Here is a 23,751-nt window from a genome sequence, read left to right on the forward strand (position 1 = left end):
AAAGAGGGTCCTCATCCCTGATTCGATATCCCCGCATCCATCAAGGTGTATTAGCTTAGAAGAACTGTCTGTTGCACTGCTAACAATTATTTCATCCTCCAGTTGTTTCCAGTACACTTGTGCACTGGAAATGACATTAAACAATCGTGAATCTTGAACAATAAAAAACTGAGGCACTGGTTAAAGCCCCTATGCATCTGCCCGCCTAAATCACACGCACCACATACGTACATGCAGACTTGTCCACATATATGCAAGTCTAATCATGCATCCACTTGCACACTCACCTCGTGTACTCATACGTATTCGCACCGCATACATCAAATGCAGTTCCCCTCACACTCCATAAATCTATTCTTGAACATAGCTACAGAAGAAATGTGGCAAATGTTCAGGGGATTTTTTTTGTGGGATTCTGAATAGGTGCATTCCAATGAGACATGGAAAGGATAGTAGGGTACAAGATCCGTGATGCACAAAGGCCGTTGTAAATCGAGTCAAGAAGAAAAGCAGAGCTTACGAAAAGTTCAAAAAAAAGGTAATAATAGGAATCTAGAAGATTATAAGGCTAGAAGGAAGGAGGTCAAGAATGAAATTAGGAGAGCCAGAAGGGGCCATGAGACAGCCTTTGCAGACAGGATTACGGAAAACCCCAAGGCAGTCAACAAGTATGTGAAGAGCAAGAGGATAAGACATGAGAGAATAGGACCAATTAAGAGTGACATTGCAAAAGTGTGTATGGAACGGGAGGAAATAGCAGAGGTACTTAATGAATACTTTGCTTCAATATTCACTGTGGAAAAGGATCTTGGCGATTGTAAGGATGACTTGCAGTGGACTGAAAAGCCTGAGAATGTAGATATTAAGGAAAAGGATGTGCTAGAGCTTTTGGAAAGCATCAAGTTGGATAAGTCACCGGGACCGGATGGGATGTACCCCAGGCTACTGTGGGAAGCAAGGGAGGAGATTGCTGAGCCTCTGGCAATAATCTTTACATCATCAATGAGGACGGGAGAAGTTCTGGAGGATTGGAGGGTTGCAGATGTTGTTCCCTTATTTAAGAAAGGGATTAGGGATAGCCCAGGAAATTATAGGCTAGTGAGTCTTACTTAAGTGGTTGGTAAGTTGATGGAGAAGATCCTGAGAGGCAAGATTTATGAACATTTGGAGAGGCATAATATGATTAGGAATAGTCAGCATGGCTTTGTCAAAGGCACGTTGTGCCTTACAAGCCTGATTGAATTTTTTTGAGGATGTAACTAAACACATTGATGAAGTTAGAGCCGTAAATGTAGTGTATATGGATTTTAACAAGGCATTTGATAAGGTACCTCATGCAAGGCTTATTGAGGAAGTAAGGAGGCATGGGATGCAAGGGGACATTGCTTTGTGGATCCAGAACTGGCTTGTCCACAGACGGCAAAGAGCGGTTGTCACCGGTGACTAGTGGTGTGCCTCGGATCTGTTCTCGGACCCCCCACTCTTTGTGATTTTTATAAATGACCTGGATGAGGAAGTGGAGGGATGGGTTAGTAAATTTACTGATGATGCAAAGGTGAGGGGTTGTTGTGGAGGGCTGTCAGAGGTTGCAGCGGGACATTGATAGGATGTAAAACTAGGCTGAGAAGTGGCAGGTGGAGTTCAACCCAGATAAGTGTGAGGTGGTTCATTTTGGTAGATCAAATATGACGGCAGAATATAGCATTAATGGTAAGACTCTTGGCAGTGTGGAGGATCAGAGGGATCTTGAGGTCCGAGTCCATAGGAGACTAAAAGCTGTTACGCAGGTTGACTTTGTGATTAGGAAGGCATGTGGTGCATTGGCCTTCATCAATCATGAGATTGAGTCCTGGTCAGACCCCACTTGGAGTACTGTGCTCAGTTCTGGTGGCTTCACTACAGGAAGGACATGGAAACCATAGAAAGGGTGCAGAGGAGATTTACAAGGATGTTGCCTGGATTGGGGAGCATGCCTTATGAGAATAGGTTGAGTGAACTCTGTCTTTTCTCCTTGGTCCAATGGAGGACGAGAGGTGACCCAAAACAGGTGTTGAAGATGATGAGAGGTCAGAGACTTTTTCCTAGGGCTGAAATGGCTAGCACGAGAGGGCGCAGTTTTAAGGTGCTTGGAAGTAGGTAATGTCAGGAGATGTCAGGGGTAAGTTTTTTGTTTCTGTATTTCTATATCTATACCCCAGAAATCATTTGGACTGAAACATTTGGATTATACTTGTAGCACTTTACAATTTTTTGGAATCTTCAATATGCAATTTAGATGAAAATGAAGAAGAATAAAGAAAATGAGTCAATATTTCTCAGTTATGTGTACATTACAACAGATTTTTTTCTGAAGTGTGCAATTCTTCAAGTTTTTCTTAAAGAATTTTTGAGAGGTTCTTGATTTGTCAGGGTGGCAACGGTTATGGGGAGAAGGCAGGAGAATGCAATCGAGAATGATGATAAATCAGCCATGATGTAATGGCAGAGCGAACTTGATGGGTTGAATGGAGCGGACTTCGGCCAATGTCTTGTTTGTTTTTGTAATTGTTTGGCAAAAGAGCAAATGAGTGTTGCTTTACAGCTCATCAGGTATTTTAACTTTCTTTGCAAATTAGCCATAAAAGCTTGTATCCAATTAATGGACAAAGTACAAAATTATGATTTTCATTGGAGTTGCTTCATCTGACACCCACATTGAACAGCCACTTAAAATTGCTTGGATTTTTAGGACAGAAAACTTAACGATAAATTTTATTTCAATGTGCAAGTAAAATTATTGGAACTGTTCCATATGATGGAGCTGAGTTTAAAAGCTTGTAGATTTTGAATTAACTACTATTAATTTTTTTGGAAATACAGTGAATGGTATGGAACAATTAGATCTAATTGAAATACATCCATAAATTTACTGGACTATTGAGAACACGATTGTTGATGAGATAAAATGATTGTCATTATTTTGGATTTAACATCTGTCTGCAATTGCTTATAATCTATTTTCAGAACAACTATTTGGAATCCAAACATTAGTTATATACCTTGTCTACATGGAAGTCAAGTAATATTTGTTGGAAATTTTAAATTTTAAAAAGCCCTGTTATTTTCCCTACCGGACAGGAAAATCGAATTAAGTTTTGTTATCGGTGAGATATAGTCATTTATAAATCCTATTTGACCTGTGCCTAGCCACACATTCATGGGTATAGAGAGAGTAGAGCAGTGGGTTAAGCATACATCCCTGAGGTGCACCAGGTGATTGTCAACAAAGTGGAGATGTTATTACCAATCCACAGAGATTGTAGTTTTCCGGTTAGGAAGTTGAGGATCCAGTTGCAAAAAGAGGTATAGAGGCCCAGGTTCTGTAGCTTTTTGAGCGGGTCTGCAGGAATGATGCTGTTAAACACTGAGCTATAGACATTGAGAATCATGCATTTAAATTGAAGTACAATGAAATGATGCTAATACCAATAATACATTCAAAATGTTTGTGAGTTAGTTGTTTGAATGTTTAACATTAGTAGATGGCTAAAGTACAAGCATACCTTCTTAACTAGAGGTATTCCCAAACAATTGTACAGTTCTCACAAAGGTAGTTCTGATTTTAAAGAATAATGCATTGAAGCCATTTAGTAATGCTTGGAAAATGACACTGAGGAGGTAGTAATAAGGAACAAAGAAATGGCAAACAACCTGAATAAATATTTTTTGAGTCTTCACTGTGGAAGACACCAGCAACATGCCAGACATTCACAAGTCAGTGATACTGCAGGAAAGATACCAGTATGAACAGAAGATTGGCTCAGTGATACAGAATGAAAGTAAAGGATGCCTTTGCCGCTGGTTGGTTGCTGGTGACTAGTGGTGTAGCCCAAAGGGTTGGTGTTGTGTCTACTACTTTTCATGTTATATGTCAATGATCTGGAAGAAAGAATTGCTGGCTTTGTGGCTAAGTTTGCAGATGATACAAAGATAGGTGGAGGAGCAGGTTGTGTTTAGAAAGCAGGGAATCTGCAGAAGGTGTTGGACAGATTAGGAGAATGGGTGAAGAAGTGACAAATGGAATACAGCATAAGGAAGTGTATGGTCATGTACTTTGTTATCAGGAATAAAGGTGTGGACTGTTCTCTAAATGGAGAGAAAATTCAGAAATCATATGTGCAAAGGGAATTGGGAGTCCTTGTGCAGGATTCCCTAAAAGTTAACTTGTTGGTTGATCGGGTAGTAAAGAAGGCAAATGACCTAATAGCATTTATTTCAAGATGACGAGAATACAAAAGCAAGGATGTAATGTTGAGGCTTTATAGGGCATTGGTTAGACCACATTTGGAGTATTGTGAGCAGTTTTGGGTCCCACATGTGGATATATATTGTGCTCGCATTGGCAAGAGTCCAGAGAGATTTAAAAGATTAATTTGAGGAATGAAAGGGTTAATATTAGGAGGATTTGATGACTCAGGACCTATACCTTGGAGTTTAGAAGGATGGGTGGCGTTGGGGTGGGGATCTCATTGAAACCTAGCCTGTGGAAAGGCCTCAATAGACTGGATATGGAGAGTTGTTTCTTCTTGTGGGAGAGTCTAGGATCAGAGGATGCAGCTTCAGAATAGGAGGATGTCCCTTCAGAATGGACATGAGGAATTTCTTCTGCCTGAGGGTGCTGAATCTGTGGAATTCATTGCCACAGACAGCTGGGAAGGCCAAGTCATTGGGTATATTTAAAGCAGAGGTTGATATGTTCTTGATTAGTAAGGACATTGAGGAATATGGCGAGAAGGCAGGAAAATGGATTGACAGGGGAAATAAATCAGCCATGATTGAATTGCAAGAGCCTAATTCTGCTCTTATGTTGTTTTCATCATAACTTTGCAATATTGCAAGTAGCAATAATTATGTCTAATTGAAATGTTTCCTAATGATGGAATATCTGGTTTTATCAGTGCAGGGATTGCTGTCGGTTTCTACGGTAATGGAGAAACTAGTGATGGAATCTTCAGGCTTGCCTATTCAATGAGGCATGCAAACCGCACCATAACAGGAGTCGAGTACCTGGTAAGTCATTATTTCTGGAGTTGAGTGAGTAAACAAACCAGTCTTTAAGAAAACCCCACTGTTTCCAGTAGCACACACCCGAAGATCAAAATGTAGCTCTCTTGTATTCACTGTGTTTTTGCAGATTGTAATCTATTTCAAACATTCCTGAAGTACACTGAGCTTGAAGTATGCAGGTTCCATAAGACCTTAAGATACAAGAGTAGAATTAGTCCTTCCAGCTAATCAAGTCTGCTCAGCCAGTCAGTCATGGTTACCACAGAGTGGAGAGTGCTGCCAGAGGTGTTGGTAGAGGGAGCTACTTTAGGGATGTTTAAGAGGGTTGGCGATAGGCACATAGATGAAAGAAAACTGGAGGGTAATGTAGGAGTCAGGGGTTAGATTGATCTTAGAGAAGGATAAAAGGTCAGTGCAACATCATGGACTGAAGGGTCTGTGCTGTGCTGTTCTTTGTCAACATTGCATTTGCCGCCTTTACTACTGACTCAACCTGCAAGTTAACCTGTAGGGAATCCTGCACAAGGACTTACAAGTACATTTGCAGCTCTGATTTCTTAATCCTCTCCCTGTTGAGAAAGTAATCTGCACCTTTTTTTTCTAGCAAAGGGCATGACCATGCACTCCCTAATGGTTTACTCCTTTTTGCCACTTCTTTGCCCATTCTCCCAACCTATCCAAGTCCTTCTGCAGGCTCCCTGCTTCCTCAACACCTTTTGCCCCTCAATCTATCTTTGTATCATCCACAATTACATCATCAAGATCATCAACATAGAATGTGAAAAGTAGCGGAACCAACACTGTCCTTTGAGGAACACCATTAGTCACCGGCAGCCAACCACAAAAAGCCCTCTTTATTCCTACTCTGTCTCTTGCCGGCCAGCTTGTCTTTTATCCATGCTAGTATATTTTGTGTAATACAACTGGCTGTTACCTTGTTTAGCAGCCTCATGTATGGCACCTTGTCAAAGGCCTTCTGAAAATCCAAGTAAACAACATCTTCTGACTCCTTCTCTATCCTGCCTGTTATTTCCTCAAAGAATTTAAACAGATTTGTGAGGCAGAACTATGCAGACTTTGGTCTATTTTATCAAATGCTTTCAGGTACCAAGAAACCTCATCCATAATTATGGGCTCTAAAATCTTATCAACCATTGAAGTCCAACTACCTGGCCTATAATATCTTGTCTTTTGCCTCCCTCCCTTCTTACTGAATATAATGACAGTTGTGATTTTCAAGTTCTCTGGAACCATTCCTGACTAGTGATTCTAGAAAGGTCATCACTGAGGCCTCCACAATCTCTTTAGGTACCTCTTTCCAAGCCATGGTGTGCAGTCCATCTTGTCCAGGTGTTCTATTTCACTTCAGATCTTTCAACTTCCGAAGTACCTTTTCCATAGTAATAGGATACACTCATTTCTGCCCGCTGGCTCTCAAATTTCTGGCATGTTGCCTGTGTCTTCCACAGCGAAGACCGGTATAAAATACTTATTCATTTCCTCCACCATTTCTCCATTTCTTTGTTCCTTATTTCTAATTTAGCATTATTTCCAGCAGTCTAATGTCCACTCTTGCTCTCTTTAACTCTTTATACATCTGAAGAAAAAGTTTGCTGTCATCTTTTACATTCTGCCTTGAGCCTTTTAACTTGAGAGTGTGCAGAGGAGATTTACCAGGATGCAATCTGTATTAGTGAGTATGGTTTATGAGAAAAGTTTGAGCTAGGGTTTTTCTCTTTGGAGTGAAGGAGGATGAGAAGTGACTTGATGGAGATCTATAAGATGTTAAGGGGTATAGGTAGATTATACCTATATGTAGGGATAGACTATGCCATTGCCTTTTAAAAGGTGAGGGCATAATTTTAAGTTGACTTGAGAAAAGTATAGGGTGGATGATAGAGGCAGGTCTTTTTAAGTATAAGTCATGGGATGAACTGCTGAGGTGGTGGTAGAGGCAGATCATGAGGGGCATTTAAAATGCCCGGGTAGGCACATGGATGGAAGAAAAATGGATGGCTGTGGAAGGGTTAGATTGATCTTGGATAGGTTAAAAAGTTGTCTCAACCTTTGTCTGAAGGGCCTGTATTGTTTCATGTTGCCTAATTTACCTTTGTATGTTGACTTTTCTGCCCTCACCGCTTTTTAAATTGCCTACTATTGGCTTGTTTTTTAAGAGCTTCCCAATCCTCTAGCTTCTACTATTTTTGTAGTGTAGTGTGCCCTCTCTTTCTTATGCTAGCTTTGGCTTTCCTGTCAACCACGGTTATTTCATCATCCCATTTAGAATGCTGCTGTTTCTTTAGGTTGAATTGTTCGTCCTTTGAATTGTTCTCAGAAACCTCTGCCATTGCTGTTCTGCTGTCATTCTTGCCTGAATCACCTTCCAATCAAATTTGGCCTGCTTCTCTCTCTTGCCTCTAGTTACCTTTTAGTCAGTTGTAGTACTGATACATGCAATTTTAGTGCCTCCCAATTCATGTAACATATAACAATCACAGCACGGAAACAAGCCATCTCAGCCCTCCTAGTCCGTGCCGAACTCTTAATCTCACCTAGTCCCACCTACCCGCACTCAGCCCATAACCCTCCACTCCTTTCCTGTCCATATACCTATCCAATTTTACCTTAAATGACACAACTGAACTGGCCTCTACTACTTCTACAGGAAGCTCATTCCACACAGCTATCACTCTCTGAGTAAAGAAATACCCCCTCGTGTTTCCCTTAAACTTCTGCCCCCTAACTCTCAAATCATGTCCTCTCGTTTGAATCTCCCCTACTCTCAATGGAAACAGCCTATTCACATCAACTCTATCTATCCCTCTCAAAATTTTAAATACCTTGATCAAATCCCCCCTCAACCTTCTACGCTCCAATGAATAGAGACCTAACTTGTTCAACCTTTCTCTGTAACTTAAGTGCTGAAATCCAGGTAACATCCTAGTAAATCGTCTCTGCACTCTCTCTAATTTATTGATATCTTTCCTATAATTCGGTGACCAGGACTGCACACAATATTCTAAATTTGGCCTTACCAATGCCTTGTACAATTTTAACATTACATTCCAACTTCTGTACTCAATGCTTTGATTTATAAAGGCCAGCGTTCCAAAAGCCGCCTTCACCACCCTATCTACATGGGACTCCACCTTCAGGGAACTATGCACTGTTATTCCTAGATCTCTCTGTTCCTCTGCATTCCTCAATGCCCTACCATTTACCCTGTATGTTCTATTTGGATTATTCCTGCCAAAGTGTAGAACCTCACACTTCTCAGCATTAAACTCCATCTGCCAACGTTCAGCCCATTCTTCTAACCGGCATAAATCTCCCTGCAAGCTTTGAAAACCCACCTCATTATCCACAACTCCTACCTTACTATCATTGGCATACTTACTAATCCAATTTACCACCATCTGATTTTTTTCCTTTAGATTTTTGAATTAAAGCAGCTGGAAGTATTGTTACAGGACTACCTAATGTTAAAATCTAGTATTTATAAAGATTCCTCCTATCCAGTTGATTTGATCATGATGTATAAAAGTTAAGGAAATGCAAAAATGAAGAGGATTTACAGTGCACACCATGCTAGTTCACCAGTGTGACATTCAAACAATTAATTTCAGCTCCAATGCTACAATGTTGGATGTAGTTGACACCTATAATGCTATATTAAATGTGGCAAATTTGATACACTCTCTCGCTTATTACATCAGGTGCAGTTTTTTTTGTTTAGCATGTTCAGCATATTTTGTTAACTTGTAAAATATTATTGTATTGGATGCTAGAGTCCTTTCTAACTGAATAACAGATTAAATTGAATTAGAAAGGAATTCATATCAGTAATGCAGAGGAGAAATCCAAATCAATAATGACCTGAATGAAGGTATGAGAAAGTGATGAAGGGGCACCGAATATCCTATGGGTCACAGCTTGGTTCCTGCTTACATTGGATTTTAATGCATTGTCTATGCTGTGAAATTTCCCTAGTAGATCATTCAAAAAGGCAATAATGGCAAAATGTTATGGCTGACTGTCCTCAAGTAAATTAATTCCCTTGGTCTTGGATTTTACATAAATGAATTATACACAGTGATGTATTTTATTTCGCTAATGCTATATTTTCCCATCTGTTTTTCCTCATCCACCTTCATGAAAAAGAAATTCTCTCTCAATAATGTTCTGTACTGTAACCATTCTATCATTGCTTTATTTTATAGCTTATGCTATGGCCAGTTAAACCATAAAACTGAGTGTCCACATCCAAATTAACAACAAACTAAATGCTCTAATTGTTTGTCAATCTCCTTTCCACAAATCTTCATATTCAGGGATATGTGAGGTCATGTCTGAAACTAAGGGTTTCTGGTATCTGGCTATCTTCCATCTACACTCTGTCCTCATTCAGGGTTTGTCCTGAAACTTTAACCACCCTTTTACTTCCACATATGTTGCCTGACCTGTTGAATTCTTCGAACAGTTTATTTTTTAGTTTCCGATTCCAGCATCTGCAATCTCTTGTCTCCAAAGGTAAAGAGATTTTACAGCTGGTCTTGAACAATGAGACTAGAGGAATTAATTAACTCCTGTAAAGGACTCTTTGGGGACGAGTGATCATAATCTGATTAACTTTGCATTCAGTATGAGTGTAAAAGCAAGTCATTAGCCAGAGTCTTAAATTTTGAGAACATGCATGTAGATAAGAACACACAAAATGCTGGAGGAACTTCTGCATTTAAGGCTAAGTTCTATGGAGAGGAATAAACAATCAATATTTTGGGCTGAGTCCCTTCATCAGGGACGCATACTTTATGTACATAAGGTAGTGGGGCATGGGGGCCAGGATTAGACAGGAAGAATAATTTTCATTAAGTTTATTACAATTCTTTGAGGCATTTTTTGTGTGTTGGTCTGGATATGCAGCATCTGCAGAATCTCTTGTGTTTATGCACATAAGAATGTTTATCAAATTGAATAAAGAAGATGAGGTATTTAAAAAAAACGGTAATTAACCAGTGGCTGACAATGCTCCATAAATATGCATTCCACTGAAAATAAGAGTTCCAGAGGAAGATATTTTATGTACAATAAAAGTGATTAAGCTTGATGTTAGATGGAAAGCGAAGGCTTTAAGTTGTAAAGAATAGTAGTAGTTGTAGTAACCCTGAAACTGGAGAACTTTTAACAACTAACACATGTTGATTAAAATTTGATAGAAAATGAGAACAAGTTAATGAGAAGTGACTATATAATATCTTAAAATTAGTAATGTGAATACATTTATTAGACGAAGAATCAAGGTATGCAACAATGAGGAAAGTTATGGAGGAAAGAAATATTTTGTATCTCAACAGTAAAGAACTGAGTGCATAATAAAAATAGTAACTAACCAGGTGGTGGTGGGGAGAACTTAAAATGATACCACTGGAGGAAAAAAGTGCAAGGGAATCTAAAGGAATAGAGATTTCTGAGATCCTGATGGACTGCATCCCAAAGTGGAGGTAGCAGGGACACTTGATGCATTGTTGGTATCTTCTGATATTTCAATGAAATAGAAAGGAACAAATATAACACCTAGTATTTTGGGCTGAGTTTGGGAACAGAACAGCATAAGTCATAGGCAGGTTAGCTGGACATCAGCAGTTCAGAAAATGCTGGAATACATTTTGAGGTAGTAAAAACAGCATTTGGAGAAAAAACATGATTAGACACCTCCAAGAGGACCACAACCTTGTCGTTGGGTTTAGAGGCTTGCATACCTCAATGACCTGGAGAGTTATGTTGGCTGGAGTCAGGACTTTATGCTTTGGCTGTTGGTAGGGTCATCAATGCCAAGCAGGTCAAAGGAATGAGGACGGACCGAGAGTGATCCATTGGTCCTCCAGATTCAGGGTTTTACCTCACAGCTTAACAAACCTGATTGATCAAACAAAATTGTTGAAGAAACAGCAGTGGAGAATCCTTCAACATCTAAGTGTGACGGTATTCCTGAGTCTCCACCCAGGACTTGTGTGACTGATAGGAGTGAAAATCGGGAGGAAGCTACTGACAGGATGAAGGAAGCCCTGAGCACCGCCAGAGATGGAGGACCTTCACTGCTGTCCGAAGTGCCAGCGGTGGAACAGGCAGTAACAAAGTATTAGATAGGAGGAATAATTTTCAATAGAATTGTTACAATTCTTTGAGGCTATAATCATTTTATCGAAAAAGATGCCATTAGGATAGAGTGTATTTAGATTTCCAGAGTGAGTGACTGCACAAGGATTAATGGAATTGAGTATGGAAAAAATGTTGGTTAACATTTTTGTTGGGACTAAACGTAATACAGATGAGTTTTCTTTCCCAAGTTAGTTGCAGTTGTATGTGTCTCTCTGATATCAGCAGTCCGTTTTGGAGCTCTACGATCTACTTGCACATCGTTCCATCTAACTAAGTTATTAATGTGACCACGTTTTCTGCTGATACAAAATAAAAAGAAAAGTAAACAATGAATAGATGACAAGAAGTGGTGATGTTATGCAAGTGGGCAAAAGATGGTAAATGGAACATGATGAGGAAAATTAATATGTTATTCACTCAGTAGGAAAGCAGATTATTTAGATTTTGTGAGACTGTTTAATGCAGGTGCCTCATCTACTCGGGATGCTTTCTGAGTAATTCAGTTGCAAAACAAATGTGTTGGTCTTTATTATAAGGGGGAAGTTTTTTCCCAGTTATACAGGGCTTTTCACAGTTCACAACAGTACAAGGCTTTATGTTGACTTCAGATTCAGAAATTATGACTTGCACAACCCAGGTCCAGATCAATAATATTAAAGTCTGTTCCAAGCCTTATAGGCTTATCAGGTTGGTCTTGTGCTGGTTTCCGTGGCGTGAAGGGGAACACGGTCCCTGTTGTGGTGATGTGAGGATGGGGTGAGGGCCGAAATGCGGGAAATTGAGGAGATGTGAGTGAAGGCATTATTGGTGATGGCAGAAGGGAAACCACGATTCTTAAAAAAAAAGAGGACATTTGAGATGTCCTGGAATGGAAAGCCTCATCCTGAGAGCAGATGCAGCGGAGATGGAGGAACTGGGAATAGGGAATAGCATTTTTACATTTGGCAGGCTGGGAAGAGATATAGTCGAGGTAGTTATGGGAGTCAGTGGGTTTATAGAAGATGTCAGTGGACAGTCTATCTCCAGAGATGGAGATCGAGAGATCGAGAATGGGGAGAGAAGTGTCCGAGATGGACCAAGTGAATTTGAGGGCTGGGTGAAAGTTAGAGGCAAAGTCGATGAAATTGACAAGCTCAGTATGGGTGTAGGAAGCAGCACCAATGTAGTCGTCAGACCTGTTGTGTCAGTAGGTAAACTGGAATGGATTTGACTTGCTCATCAGGCAGGAATAGATGTGTCTCATCACCAAGCTCTGCAAGCACTCCATCACAGTGAACATAAGTGCTACTGAATAATATTCATTGAGGCAGGTTACCATGTTCTCCCTGGACACCAGTAAAATTGAAACCTGCTTGAAGCAGGTGGGTATCTCAGAGTGCTGCATTAAGAGTCTAAAGGTATCAGTGAATACTGCAGCAGTTGATCAGCACAGGTTTTCAGTACTCAGCCAGATGCCCTGTTTGCACCAGATGCTTTCTGTGGGCACACCCTCTGGGAGGATGCTTTCACGTTGCCCTCAGAGTCACGTGGTCACCTGGGGCTATGAGAGTTCATGAAGGTGCCTCCATGTTTTGTTGGTTAAAGCGAGCTTATCTGGGAGTAAAACTTGTGTCATAGGTGTTGCTTACTTTACTTGTAGGAGGTGATAGCATTAAGTCCTGTCAGTCTGTGATTCCAGTTTGGTCTGAAATTGCCATTTTACATGTGAGATAGCTTTCTGGAAGTCGTCCCTAGTTTCTTGTACTTGGTCGCAATTTCCTATTGAAATTGCCTTTCCTTCAGTTAATTAAATTTTGCTATGTCTTTTCTATAATTTACATAATCATTGTTTACTAAGTGAACCCCGACCAAAGTATGACCTAAATGAGGAAACCTGCAGATGCTGGAAAACTGAGCAACACATACAAAACCAGTGCACAGGACCGAAAGAAGCTGCAGAGGGTTGTAAATCTAGTCAGCTCCATCTTGGTACTAGCCTACAAAGTACCAGGTCATCTTTAGGGAGCGGTGTTTCAGAAAGACAGCGTATATTATTAAGGCCCTCCAGCACCGAGGGCATGCCCTTTTCTCACTGGTAGTATCAGGTAGAGGTACAGAAGCCTCAAGACACACACTCAGCAATTCAGGAAAGGCTTCTTCCCCTCTGCCATCCAATTCCTAAATGAACATTGAAGCCTTGGACACCATCTCACTTTTTAAAATTTCTGTTTTTGCACATTTTTAAAAATCTATTCAATATATGTAATTGATTTACTTGTTTATTTATTAGAAACATAGAAAACCTGCAGCACAATACAGGTCTTTCGGCCCACAAAGTTGTGCGGAACATGTCCCTACCTCAGAAATTACTAGGCTTACCAATAGCCCTCTATCTAAGCTCCATGTACCTATCCAAAAGTCTCCTAAAAAGACCCTATCATATCTGCCTCCACCACTGTTGCCAGCAGCCCATTCCACTCACTCACCACTCTGAGTAAAAAAACTTACCCCTGACATCTCTTCTGTACCTACTCACTGGCATCTTACACCTCTATCAGGTCACCTCTGGTCCTCCATCGCTCCAAAGAGAAAAGACCAAGTTCGCTCAACCTATTCTCATAAGGCATGCAAAATGTGAAATCCCCTCACTCATCTGTGTTCTGCCTCTTCACATCTCTGCCGATCTCTGTTAAATTTTTGACCTCTTCTTGGTTGTCCTCTCTGCCTGTTGAATTCTTCTTACTCAGTTTCTTCCTGTACTCTGCTGATATCACATCCACGGAGCTCCTTCGTTTAAATATTGGCCTTCCTCCTACAAATTCAAGTCTTCTACTAAACGGCGCTCTTCCCTCTCCAGTCAGCACTATCAGGGCATCACCTGACCCACAACCTGGTCTGTCTTCATCGTTCTGCACTTGTTCTTCTCCACCCACTGCTTGATCCTCACTTTCACATCTCATTTTCTCTTCTGTGACAATTACATTGTCTTTGTTTTCATTTTCCACTTTCTTCTCTGCAACCATTCCTTCTTTTTGGCTTCCATTTATCATGTTCTTGTCTCAGGTATCCTCATTTTCACCCACTTGGGCTAGCCACCTCTGGAAGAAAATTCCTGAGAGCTGGCTCAGGACCTGGCTTTCCATCTGGCTGTTCCTGAGGACTAATTCCATGCTGCTTTCCTTCGTCCCTTTCTTCCATATTATCAGGCCCAATATTCGAGCTCCCTGTTTCTATATTCAGATTCCCAGTGCCAAGCTCTGAATAATCTGCCTGTAAATCCAGATTACTCTCTCCTGGACACAGATTTCCCATTTCATGTTCTGACTCTCTAACCTCTGGATCTGAACTTTCAGTCTCCAGCTCTGCCTCAATTATGACTACTAGACAAGAGCATCTCCAGCTTTCAGGCTCCACTCGCTCAACACTGGGCACCATTCCCCAAACTTCCTGCTCCTCGTTCAGCTGCCCCTGCCAGGGGGTTCTTCCTGTGGGTCCACAGGCTGAGGGCAGTTGCAGCCCCAACAGCTGACCATCCAAGGAGTAGCAGTGCAGAGAGTTTACAGCGGTTCATAAGGATGTTCCAAGGGAAAATAGTCGAATTTCAAACAATACTGTCGACACAAAGTAAGAAGATACTCTCCTCTTCGACAGAGAGGAGCAGAGATCTTGGACTACATCAGTGGACAACTCCTGTCCGGCAGTTATCAAAATATTTAACAGTCCCCAAGAAAAATAAGATGAACTGATGACATCACCATCTGCCTCATTATGAACCTGCACTTTATTATTTACCTGCACTGTGGCTGCTACACTTTATCCTGCCTTCTGTTATTGTTTTACCTTCTTGTACTTAAAAGCACTGTGCAATCTGTATGAACAGAATGCAAGACAAGCATTTCACTGGATCTCGGTACATGGGACAATATTAAACCAATCCCAATCCCAAAACCAAATCCTGCAAATAAAGAAAGAAGCCTGAGGCCTGTTGCAGGAAGGGTAGGTATCCATTTTGAAGCAGATCTGGTTATTTTGTGCCCAATGTCCCCAACACTTCCTCTGTGCACCCCCACTCCACACTCGACCATGACACTAATCCTGAGACAGTGCCGATATTTGAAGACCCTGTATTACTGGAGACACTAGAGAGAAGATTCAGGTCATAGTGTCATCCAACACACAAACAAGCCCTCAGATCCAAATGGTCCATGCAAACTCAGGTGCCTACCTAAGCTCGTCCCATTTGCCTGCATTCAGACCACGTCCCTCTAATCCTTTCCAAACCAAGTTCCTGTCCAAATGTCTTTAAATGTGATGGTACACACCTCTACCACTTCCTTGGGCGGCTTGATTGGAATAGAAACATAGAAAACCTACAGCACAATACAGGCCCTTCGGCCCACAAAGCCATGCCAAACATGTCCTTAGAACTACCTTGGCTTACCTGTAGCCTTTTATTTTTCCAAGCCCCATATACCTGTCTAGGAGTCTCTTAAAAGACCCTATCGTATCTGCCTCCACCACTGCCGCTGGCAGGCCATTGCACGCACTCACCACTCTCGGTGTAAAAAAACTTACTCCTGACAATCTCCTCTATACCTACTTCCAAGCGCCTTAAAACGGTGCCCTCTCATGGTAGCCATTTCAGCCTGGGTAAAAGCCTCTGACCATCCACGTGATCAATGCCTCTCGTTATCTTATATACCTCTATCAGGTCAATTATTATGATGATGTTTTATTTATTGTTATTTTTTTTCTCTCTCTGCTAGATTATGTGTTGCATTGAACTGCTGCTGCTGAGTTAACAAATTTCATGTCGCATGCCGGTAATAATAAGCCTGATTCTGATTTTCCCTTTTGAGCCTACTTTGTTATTGCTATTATATCTTATTCCCATAAAGCTGTCTATTCCTAAAGTTTATCAGCTACCATCATCCTCATTCTGATAATTTAATCTTGTCATTCATGAAAGGATATGCTTGATTCCTACCAGCCTTTCTGATTCTTGTTGCTTGCAGCACTGGATACTGCTCCACATTTTTGAGCATTGTACAACATGGGAAATGAGTTGGCCATTTTGAAGGATAGTTTTAAGTTCCTCAATATTCTGGTTTTCCATGGCAAAGTGCATGAACAGCATTTCTAAATGACCTTTAAAACTATTTGCTGCATTTGCTTTATCAGTACCAGATTTCAGGATAAATGCATGTTTTGTAGTACTAAATGGATATCCACAAAAAGAATGCTCTGCAGTTCCCATTAACCTTATAACTTTTAAAAGCAAGATTAATGTGGTACTAAATTACAGTGAGAAAGTTCCAACTTGGAGGTCTAAGTCCACTGGAGTTTAACATTATTTCAATATACTCAAATTTAAAGCAATATGATCCTGAAGTTTACTGAAAGTTTTATTCATTTTGTGGGTTTTTTGGGCTTTAACTGGTACAGCCTGCATGTATTGTCTACGATTCTGATGAAGGATCTCGTCCCAAACTGTTAATTGTTTATTTCCCTCCATAGATGCCGCATAACTTGCTGAATTCTTTCAGCATTTTATGTCTGTTGCTCACAATTTCCAGCCTCTGCAGAGTATCTTGTGTTTTGTACTGTCTACCTAAAAGGTGATCGTGAAACAGCTTTTAACAGCTTCAGAATGAAGTGTGCATTTTTGAGTAGGGTGGTTCCAATATCTAGAATCCAGTTCAAGATAATGTGTGATTTTTGGAGAGAAATCTGTGGTTGATAGTGTTCCCATTTACCTGTTGCCTATGTCAGTTTTAAAATTTACAATATATACTTTACTCATAACAGTATATATAGAGAATACACAATTTTTCCATATTCATTGTACCAAGATCGTGGTCCTTCCCCACTGTCTTTGATGGCTGCACTGAGCTTTAATGTATCCCTGAGTATGTACTCCTTCACTCTGGAATGTGTCAGTCAGCAATATTTGCCTGCAACATATCCTTGCACTGGAAGACCAACAAATTGCAGTTACTGAGGTGATGAGCATTTAGTACTTGTCCTTACTTTCATCCTCCCTTACCTTCCACCCTCCCCCCACCTTCTTTATAGGGCCCCTGCCCCCTCCTCCTTCAGTCCTGACGAAGGGTCTCAGCCCGAAACGTTAATTCCTCATTTCAACGAATGCTGCCCGACCTCCTGCGTTCATCCAGCTTGTTTGTACATGTTGATTTGACCACAGCATCTGCAGTGTACTTTGTGGTTAGTACTTGTCTCAATATGCTTCCCGGCAAAGTGCTTTTAGATCACAGAATCACTATTAGGTAACTGTCGTTAGATAAATGTTGATGAGAATTATTAAATCCTTCTCCATATTTGAGGAAGCACACAGTCCATGAAGAAATAGATGCAGCCATGTTGAGGGAAGCTTCTTGTGGCAGTAAGACTCTTGACTCTGCAGGATTTCTGCATTCTTACTGCCAGCCAAGTGAGGTCTTGGTGTTCATTTGTGAACTCTGCTGAAGAGGGGTTCTGTCAAATAATTTGGACAGACTCCTCAGGAAATCTTCCCACAGGATCCTCTCACACAGTCAGTGAGATGTTCTTGGCTGACCATTTCCTGATGGACTTACGGATAAAGATATTTTTTTGGGGAAACTTTTCTCCCAAGGGTAGGTAGTGTAGTAAGATCTGACTCAATAGGGCACCGTACAGCAAGGAGGGCAAGCCCATCCTTTGCTACTCGAAGAATGGTTGAACCTCCGCCCATAGTGACTTTTGCTGGCATACTTCAGATCTGTATACAGCCATAGGCAAAGGTGATCATCAGGATATTCTTTATGTAGGTGTGTTTATCCCCCTTTCTCTGGATATTTGTATCTTGTGACCCTCTCTGTCCCTGATCTCCAGTTAAAATGAAAGATGGCTTGGGCATTGGCCATGGTGTAAGAGTGAGGAAAGGATCATACCAGTATTATGAACAGCAGTAGTGATGACACCGTGGATTGCTTCAAACTAAAATCACTGACATTTTTTGGTTGTCTGACTTGATGGTAAAGGGCCAATTGTCAATAAACATGACCTTGTTTACTGTGATTGGCTCTGTCTCTTGAGGCCAGTTCAAACTTGTCATAGATGTTTTCATGGTCACCATGTGACTGAGCTGAAAACGCCATTCACATACAACAAGGCTTTGATCTGAGTGCCTCTACTATCTAATAACATCACTCCTTTAATGGCTTGTTGATGGGTTTGGCAGAGAGCTCAATCCAACACAATGAGACAGAGGAAAGCTGGCAGGCTTGCCTGTCTCCAGATTGGATGGAGAAGCTTTCCACTTCTCATGCATTAATTTAGATGTTGCTGCTTACGTCTGTGTGTAGCAATTGGATCCAATTCCTAATTCCCTCCCCAAAGCCCATTTTGGAGAAAAATAACATTATGTATGAGTGCAATATAACATTGGTGGGTTTGACCTACTCCATGCTGACCAGGCTAGTATCCATCCGGTGTCCCACATCATAAATAGAGATATTTCTGAGAAGCATAAGAGTAGCAGAGAACTTCTGCAGAATGCTGTGTCGGTTTTGTCTGGGTAGGTCACTTTTCTCAGAAAAGACTTGATTGGTGCTGACTTTGTGCTGGATCTTATAATCTATCGATGTGATATGGGCTGACAATTTCTGATGTCTGCTCTTCCTCCTCTTCTGCTTACAGATGAGGATGTTGATGCTCTTTGCAGTGTTTGATAAGCTGGCAATTATATACGTTGCACTTGGAGCAGGTTGAGGACTATCTATTCTCATTGAAACAAATACACTCCTGCTCAAGTGAATTTTGGTTATTTCAAGGGAATAGATTTAACTCTCAGCTGCTTCACATCTGAGCCAGAAGACAGGATGTTCTGGGCAGCTATGTGGTATTTCTGAAATACAAATCGGGATGAAAGGATTTGCATGCAGATCAACAGAGTCTGGCTGTAAGGATATTAATGAGCTGTCCTTTTTCATTAGGTAGCATTTCTCGTGTTGGAGGTCATGGATTAGGCAGCTAATTTAAGGGAATAACTGGTGTGTTATCTAGATCAAGGGTTCCCAACCTCTGCTCCATGGATCCCATGGTGTTCGACCATGACATAAAAAAGTTTGGGAACCCCTGATCTAGACAATAGATATTGCAGACATGCTGTGTTCATGACAGAGGGAATAAATGATTAGGTAGTGGAAGGTTTCCTAATATTCTGTTGCTCCAGGAAGAAAAAATACTATTAACCTACATTTAACAAAATGTAGACAGATTAAAACAAAAATATATTCTGGATATATTCTGGTTCTTAGCTGAAGAATAAGAGTAAATTCATCGATTAGGTATTTTTGACCTCTGGCATATTGACAATAAAAAATCGCTCTGTTTATATTAAGTTTTAGGACAGAGCAGAAACAGTGTTGTTTCTCCCAAACCCCTCACCTGAGAATGTTGGCTGAAAGGAGGAGAGCGCCACAGAGAGGATTGTTATTCAAAAGCCCTAGTGTGTAAGGGTAATACATTTATATTCATGAGTAAATCTGGAGAGTCGTAAATTTAGATCTGGCACAGATTCCTTTGCTAGCATTGGCATTCTCTAAGTGCTCTGACTTTAGTCAATCTCTTAAATGATCCCAGTATATTTTTATTGTAATTGAGTTGCCTTCTAATTCACTTATATAACCTGGGAATACCATAATGAATTTAGTTTATCAGTTTCTTTTAGACCAATTTGTCAATAAATGAGGTGAAGCTCAGGACAAATTATTGAGTGGTTTTATTTTCACAGGGCGATGAGTGCACATAATGTTATTTTGGGCTTCATTCATTTGCGTCAGTACAACGATAAGTAATATTGTAAAAGAAAATAAATGTGATAGGCAGCCAATTTCAATGTTGCTTTGTCTCCTTTATTTCTTGCCTGTCTCAATCCTTAACTTTCTTACTGAATGTAGCTGAATATGGCCTTAAGGTTTGACCCTGTATGAATTTCAAAGTTAACTTTGATCAGTATGGGTTAGCAATTAGCTGTTGGATGCCACTGACAGACTAGCTGTTTGTAAATTATCATGGGAATTTAAATTATTTTACATTCTTCAACTGGTTAAAACCTCTCAGAATTTTATTTCTAACAGTATAGCTATTTTACTGTGATTAAGCTTCATTGCAAGGGATTGCAGGTTATTGTAGTTGATTAAGGGCGTGGTTATTAGCTGTTTCAAGAAATCTATTGAGATCTGGGCAATATCTCAGGAAGGATGTATTTATTACTTCAAAGGCCAATAAAGCACATACTCACAAGAACTATACAGAACTAAAAGGATTAAATTGTAAATTGCATAGGCTAGGCTTGTTTTCCTGTGAGTATATAAGATTAAGGGATGATCTGAATGAGGTACTTAAAACGATTAAAGAATTTGATAATGGAGATAGGGAAATTATTTCCTCACAAGGGAGTCTGGATCCAGAATGTGTAACCTTAAAACTAGATCTACTCCGAAGGAATGGTGTCTGGAAGTACTTTGTAAAGCAAATTGGGAATATGAAATCCTTACCACAAAAAACAATTGAGCCTAGTTGAGTTAAAAGTTTATAATAAGACATGGATAAGTATCTTAACCTACAAAATTAGTGCAGGTGAATGAACGTGAGCTGTGATGTAATTGAAGATTGATGCTGGCTCGATTGAGTAAATAGCCTCATTTCGGTCTGTATGTTTTCAGAAGATAGTTTATCTTTCAAATTTTGAAAAAGGCTCTGCAATAGCAAAGGTCTGTCTTTCAGAACCGGATTATCTCAAGCTAGAATTTTAAAAGAAATTTGTTCTCTTTTTTTACATATTGGGCTGATCACTTTTCATTTCCAAAAAAACCAATCAGAACCAGCACGAACTCCTCCTTGTCTGTCAAGCTGAATCTGGGGTGCTAGTTCTGCAATGCCAGTCATCTTTACAGTGGTTGCAGGTTTTCCTAAGTTTAAATGAATGTTTTATTTAGTCTTTTTTGTACTTTAGAAATAATTAATAGTTAACATCACAGGTATGGTGAAATGATTTTGAAATGTATTTGAAATTAAATGGCATATCCACTAATATATTTTAACCAACATCTAGATAACAGTACGGCAAATGATTTAATATGCAGTCCATTTGAGACAACGCTTAAAAAAAGTGCAGGCTGTATCTATGTTACGAATTCTACCCTTCATAGAGGAAATGTGCAAATCTTACTATTATACTATCATAGAGCTTAAAGGGAAATGCAGACCACTTGCCAAAGTTTTTACTATTTTTAATCTACATTTTTTTAAATGCAGGTTTCTGAGAGCACTCGAGATCTGAATAGGACAGTAGAAGGAAGCCTTCATACCTTACAGGATTTGTTTGCAAAGGAACCACGGTATCTAGAGAGTGTGCAGAAGTTAAAGGATCTTCTTGGAAATCTTGGAAGACAGCTAATTAAAATTCCATTCTGGGAAAAGAATGACATCTCTTTGGAAGACTTGGCCGTTCTTATCGAACTGTATGATTATTACAGGTATGTATCAGTAAGATTCTTAGGTGAAGGATGTTTGTTCTGGGGAGTTATAACTAATTTAGTATTAAGCATTCTATGTTCAGCCAATAATTATTGGATGTAACCTCATGTGTTCAACCTTTATATATAAAAAAACAGCTCTTGTATTGCTGTGACATATATTCTCCCATTATTTGCTCCAAAGGTCAACCTTCATTTCAGTTTTTATTTTGACCAGAGGATCAGTGTCAGAGGTTTTGAATGTTTGAGGCATGACTTTAGTAGAGTGCACACCAGCTCAACAAAGAATTCGCTATCAGTATCACATTCAGAAATCTTTTTGTATGATAGAAACTTTAAAGCAGGAAAATCTGAGAAATACTAACTAATTTAAAGCACTTAAAACTGTGTTTATGTTGACGTACTTTTTGAAAGTTTCAGCATCATTAACCCTGACTACTTTAAATTTCTGCTAGTTTATTTTTATATAGAATCTATTTCAGATTGCTCTATGATAGCTTTGTTTTTGTGTTCTTTTTCTTTAAGCTGGTTTCAGTATTTTCTCATGCCCTACATTACTCCCATGGAACCTTGGCTAGTTAGAGAGAGAGAGAGAGAGAGAGAGAATTTTGCGTGTGTGTTGCTCTGTATTTTCAGCATCTGCAGAATCTCTTGTGTTTATGATTTGCTACACCATTCAGAATTGTTTTACTTCATAATTGCTGCCAGTGCAGCTCAGCTGCAAGCTGATAACAGCCAGATTTCAGGCTCAAGGGGACTACTGTGTCAATTACTTGTCATTTTACTGATCGGATCAGTAAAGGTTGTTTGCAGGTGGCCACTTGTCTATGGTATTATCAATCCATCTTGTACTTCTTCCTGAGAAATTGAGAACATCAATTTTTAACCAATTGTTTTGAATGTTTGTTCTGGCAGCTATAATAGTGTTCTTCAAATGCTAATATAATTCCAGGAACTCCCAAGTTCTAGCATATAATTTCAATGATGTAAGAGTACCAATCTAATCAAATGTAGTTATTACTCAGAATTTACTTGGACTGCCTGTGTGATTAGTTGTGCATTCACCTCTGCATCTTTAAATAATCTCTTCTTCCCTTTAGTGATTTGTGTGTTCTAATTTATTAGAACTTCAATGATTTTTTTCCCTCAGGTGTACAAGTTATTTAGTGGAAACTGTCGTCTTCTCAGCAGTTAGCGTATCTTGTACGGATTTATTATTTGACAAGTGAATTCATATTGTGATTGTTAAGGATTTTCTGGGCCCAAAGTAATTTATGGAGCATACAGGATGTACTCCATAAATAAAGAGGCTTTTTATAGTGCATCAATACCTCGGTCCAATGTGAGATGGTTAAAATGACTTAACTGTTTGTTTTGCATACTTTTCCCCAGCTTAACACTCCCCTGCTAAGTGCTTATGATGCTGATCATGTATTATATCATTTTCTATTCTCCTACTTCACTTCCTTCTTATTCTTTCTTCTCCATGTAAATTCTGTCTTTAAATAATTGGAAAAATTTAATTTATTTCAGTTTTGCTTTCCTATGTTTGTATTGTGTAGTGTGCATTTTGTGTTTTATATATTTAAAAAAAAATTCTCAATGTAGCTGCACTGACTTACAAATTGTAATCATTTACTTGAATGAAACAATAAGGCTCATAAAATTCCACAGTGAAGAATTCCAGTCTTAAAATAATAGAATCGGTAGGCATTTTTCATTAAAAATAACTAATACCTCTGATTTGTCTGTGATTCTGCTGATCATATTTCCCATTTGTGAACTGAGCTATTTTCCTTGTCACTTTCTATGCTTTTTAAATGGGCCTTCCTCATTGTAGCCCTTCAAATGTGCCTTCTTGTGCTTTGATAGAATCCTTTAAAAATGCTGTCATTTATTTTTCTCCCACTAATATTCCTATTTTTTTAACCTGTTGCTGTTTCTGTCTTATAAAAATGTTCTTGTGATGCTTTCCTGTAATATTCTATCCATGTTTAAATTAAAAAAAATACAGAGTCAGGCCTTGCAAGAATGAAGTTAGCAG

The 23,751-nt window shown here is 39.6% G+C and overlaps 1 protein-coding gene across 4 annotated transcripts in view; it reads left to right on the plus strand.

Annotated features, from left to right (window-relative positions):
* LOC132399331 (protein tweety homolog 3-like) overlaps positions 1 to 23,751 on the plus strand; it is a 187,519-nt gene that overhangs the window by 79,854 nt on the left and 83,914 nt on the right. For all 4 annotated transcript variants that reach the window (XM_059979583.1, XM_059979584.1, XM_059979585.1 and 1 more), the window contains exons 3-4: positions 4,938 to 5,049; positions 21,487 to 21,707. In XM_059979583.1, the coding sequence (XP_059835566.1) occupies positions 4,938 to 5,049; positions 21,487 to 21,707 (333 nt within the window). The remainder of the gene's footprint in view (positions 1 to 4,937; positions 5,050 to 21,486; positions 21,708 to 23,751) is intronic.

This window comes from Hypanus sabinus, chromosome 9 (genome assembly GCF_030144855.1).
Source record: "Hypanus sabinus isolate sHypSab1 chromosome 9, sHypSab1.hap1, whole genome shotgun sequence".
In the NCBI taxonomy this organism is placed as follows: Eukaryota; Metazoa; Chordata; class Chondrichthyes; order Myliobatiformes; family Dasyatidae; genus Hypanus; species Hypanus sabinus.